General features: G+C 39.0%; 1 protein-coding gene across 2 annotated transcripts in view; it reads left to right on the top strand.

Moving 5' to 3' along the window:
- LOC106880387 (N(6)-adenine-specific methyltransferase METTL4) overlaps nucleotides 1–4,209 on the top strand; it is an 85,069-nt gene that overhangs the window by 41,569 nt on the left and 39,291 nt on the right. For both annotated transcript variants that reach the window (XM_014930299.2, XM_014930297.2), the window contains one exon: nucleotides 3,462–3,684. In XM_014930299.2, coding sequence (XP_014785785.1) covers nucleotides 3,462–3,684 — 223 coding nt within the window. The remainder of the gene's footprint in view (nucleotides 1–3,461; nucleotides 3,685–4,209) is intronic.

Genomic DNA, 4,209 nt, shown 5'->3' with positions numbered 1-4,209 from the left:
CAAACACCAAAACCTGTTCCCTTCCACTCCATCCATTGTCATCACAGATAGAATCTGGCATTTTAGCACCATTGTCATTTACCATTCTGACACTCTGGTGGAGGACAGAGGGGATCAGCTGTGCTACTACTACAACTACAAGCAGCACTACGTCGTCATCATCATCATGACCACTACCACCACCACCATCATCATCATCATCGTCATGACCACCACCACAACCATTGGCATTGTAGGAATCTGCAGCCTCTTCCAACTCTTTATCACCACCACCACCACCACCACCACCAGTTTGCTTGTCCTCCTCCTCCTCCTCATCCTCATCATCATCAAAGTGTTTACCAGTTTCATAGTTTTAGGTCGATGATGCTGGGGTGGGGGTGGGGGTGAGGTCCTTCTCTTTCTTCCTTGCAGAGAATGTTGCTTCTATTTCCGCTTCTTTCTGCGCCATTATCAGCATTCACTCCCCCCCCCTCTACCACCAAACTTGTCCTGTGCGCGCACTCAATCTGCACATAAACAGATGCACATGCATTACATTCATGCACACAACTGCATGCGGACAGATAGATATTTCTTTCACATGGTTCCAGGTTCAGTCCCACTGTGTGGCACCTTGGGCAAGCCTCTTCTACTATAAGTCTCAGGCCGACCAAAGCCTTCTGAATGCATTTGGTAGACGGAACCTATAAGAAGCCCATCGTATATATGTATATATATATATATGTATACATATATATATCATTGGAGCCAGGGACTTACCGTTTCTTTCACAAATTATTATTGGACAGTTTTTAGAATTATATGCATGTTTTGGAAAGCATTCATTAGTAAAGAGTAACACTCCAAGACAAACAAACAAACAACAACGTTTATATAGATATTGATGCTATAAAAAGAAATCTCCCCCTCACTCCGCTCCATTAAACTTGCAGAGATTACGAAAGATTCCTAATAAATGTCAGCTGACAGACTGGGTCTATGTAACAACACTATATTGATCCTAAATCTGCTAAATGGATCTCGTGCTATCAGCTACCATCTTGTATTTGTTATATTAAAATCCATCTTTCTCCCTGACATTACAATCTTTTCCCCATATTTATTCACAGAACGATTCATCGTTTTTATTGTTTGATCTTGTTTGTGTGTTGGTTTCTTTTTTTTGTTTTATAATTTCTTCCCCCCCTTTTGAGTTTGTATTCTTTTTATTGTTTGTATTATTTCTGTTGTGTTTCTCTTTTACTGTCTGTCTGTTTGTCTCTCTCTCTCTCATGGGTTTATGTATTCTATATCACCATGGCAATATTCAGCATCATAAATTGAGATGGATGGATTATTTTGTGTTTTTGGTGTTGGTCTTGTTGGTCAATTTGATTCATTTGTAGATTGTCTCAGTAATATGTGTGTGCGTGTATGTGAGCATGTGTGTGTTTGTGTCATGTATGTGTGTATGTATATATATGTGTGTGTATGTATGTATATGTATGTATATATATGTGTGTGTGTGTAGTTATGTGTGTATTTATATATATATATATATATATATATATATATATATATCAAAATGGTCGGTAGTTTATATATCCAAAAAGAAGCAAGCTCTAAAACATTAGAGTGGTAATCTCCTTAGAAGGTTGTTTGTTACGGCCGGTCGGAGAGTGACCGTTGGTTTTATAGCTATAAAGCACTTAGCTGCATAGGCGACTTGTTTGACACAAATGGTCAGAGGTACTCAACCTCTCTACAACAGGAGCGGGGAATATACTATGGTCAGTTAATTTTGTAAACATAAAATGTCAGAACGAAACTTTTGCATTTATAATAAGATAAATATATACAAATTATAAAAATAATAAAAAATATATGCAGTACACTGTTGTTTCAACTTCGCGGATTTTCACCTATTGCAGGAGTTTTTGGAATATAACACCGGTGATAGTCAAGGGATTACTCTGTGTGTGTGTGTATATATATATATATATATATATATGACACGTAAAAGCACCCACTACACTCTCTGAGTGGTTGGCGTTAGGAAGGGCATCCAGCTGTAGAAACTCTGCCAAATCAGACTGGAGCCTGGTGTTGCCATCCGGTTTCACCAGTCCTCAGTCAAATCGTCCAACCCATGCTAGCATGGAAAGCGGACGTTAAACGATGATGATGATGATGATGATGATGAGATAGATAGATGTACGTATATACATATTTATTATTCTATTTATCTATACATATTTGTCCTCAGTTTAATGTATATAATGTGTATGTGTAAATAAATAAACATAAGTGGATTGATGTGTTTTTTTTTTACGTGTGTTCACATACACATATAGATATACCATGTAAAGTACACACACACACACACACACACACACGCGCTGTGCACAACAGATGTTGCAAGTTGTGTTTGTTACTGCTGCTGCTGCTGTTGTGTCAGATGTCTGAAGGATCATGACGACTGCTAATTGCCTGTTATCCAAACAAAGACATTATTATAAAAGAAAACAACAGACGTAAACGGATGATGATGATGATGATATGTGTGGTGGTGAGGGGGGGGGGCAGAATTGTTAGTCCACTGGGTAAAAGCGTTTAGTGACATTTTGTCTGTCTTTCTTATGTTCTGAGTTCAAATTCTGCCAAGATCAACTTTGCTTTACAATCCTTTTGAAGAGTATTGATGGTGGACGAGGTCATAACTTACCTCAGCCTCCAAGATGACTGGCCTTGTGTCAAAATTTGAAGTCAATATTTATACATGTGTGTGTGTGTGTGTGTGTATATATACATATATCTGTAAGTCATCATCATCATCATCATTTTAACGTCCATTGTTTTGTTTTGAATGGGTCGGACGAAACTTTTGCAGAGGCTGATTATTTACAGCTGGGTGCTGTTCCTGCTGCCAACCCTCACTAGTTTCGAGTAAGGAAATGTTTCCCCTTGATGAGACATATTTTCAAGGAACCTCAATTAACAAAAAAACACTGCTGAGGCGGGTGGGGGGTGGGGTGTAACAACAATAGCAACAACAATACCTTCACAAAAAGGAAACAGAAGAAACTGAAATAGGAATCCTCCTTATTATGCTGGTGGTGATGATGATGATGATGATGATAGTGATGATGATGATGATAGTGATGATGATGATGATGATAGTGATGATGATGATGATGATGATGATAGTGATGGTGTTGATAGTTATGATAATAACTGTTGATAATGTTGTTTAGCCCTAAGTCAACCTTTATGGAACAGACATATGATCAGAGACCTTCCAACTATGACCATCCTGCATGGAATCTAGAGTCACATTGTCAAACATGTCCTTTTTCTGTAATAAAGCAAGGTAATATGAGGTCATTTGGCTATCATTTCTAGCAGGTCGAGTGGCTGCCTAAGGACTCCTGCATTTGTCATAATGACAATGTTGATGGTTTTCTTATTACTTATTTCAGGTGAAAACGATCATCACAGTTGCTCATCAGACCCTGGTGGAACTAGCCAAGAAACAAGGTTACTTTGTGGATTTGAACTCCCCCCCTGTGGATAACAACATTGCAGCACGACAAGCTTCCAGGCTGGAAGGTCCTGCTGATACATTGATACAAAGCTGTGAAGATAAAGATATCAGGTCGCAGTTAGCTTTGGATGAATTATACGAAATATCACACACCAATGGTCGGTTTAGATCTGTTGCTAGTTATGACTTATAGTTTTGTGTTTGTGCGTGTGTCTGTCCTCCTCTCTCTTTCTCTCTCTCTCTTTCCTTCTCTCTTTCCTTCTCTCTTTTCTCTCTCCTTTTCTCTCTCCCTCTCTCGATTGAGCAGATGAAAAGTATTCCTGATGAGCTGGTAATGACCTGGTGAAACTAGTTGGTTTTTTTTTTCGTTTTCCAGTTTATTTTCTTCAGAGATACTTGTTTTACAACAGGCTCTGTGTACACAGTGCTTTTTACGTGCCACCTGCACAGGGACCACAACTGCAATTTCCATTTGATTGTGATTTGGTTTCATTTGATGTTGATGTACTTGACTCAATAGGTTTCCTCAAGCACGGCATGTCGCCCTACGATCCATGAGTACTTTTCAGTCGGCTGGTTATGCAACACTGGTATAGGTTACGGCTGTGATCTCACTTTATTTGATGGGTCTTCACAGTCACAGCATATCTCCAGAGGTCTCGGTCTTTATATACACACACACA

This window comes from Octopus bimaculoides, chromosome 19 (genome assembly GCF_001194135.2).
Source record: "Octopus bimaculoides isolate UCB-OBI-ISO-001 chromosome 19, ASM119413v2, whole genome shotgun sequence".
Taxonomy (NCBI): Eukaryota; Metazoa; Mollusca; class Cephalopoda; order Octopoda; family Octopodidae; genus Octopus; species Octopus bimaculoides.
The sequence above is the reverse complement of the archived record's forward strand: the minus strand, read 5'-3'. Positions and strand labels throughout refer to the sequence as shown.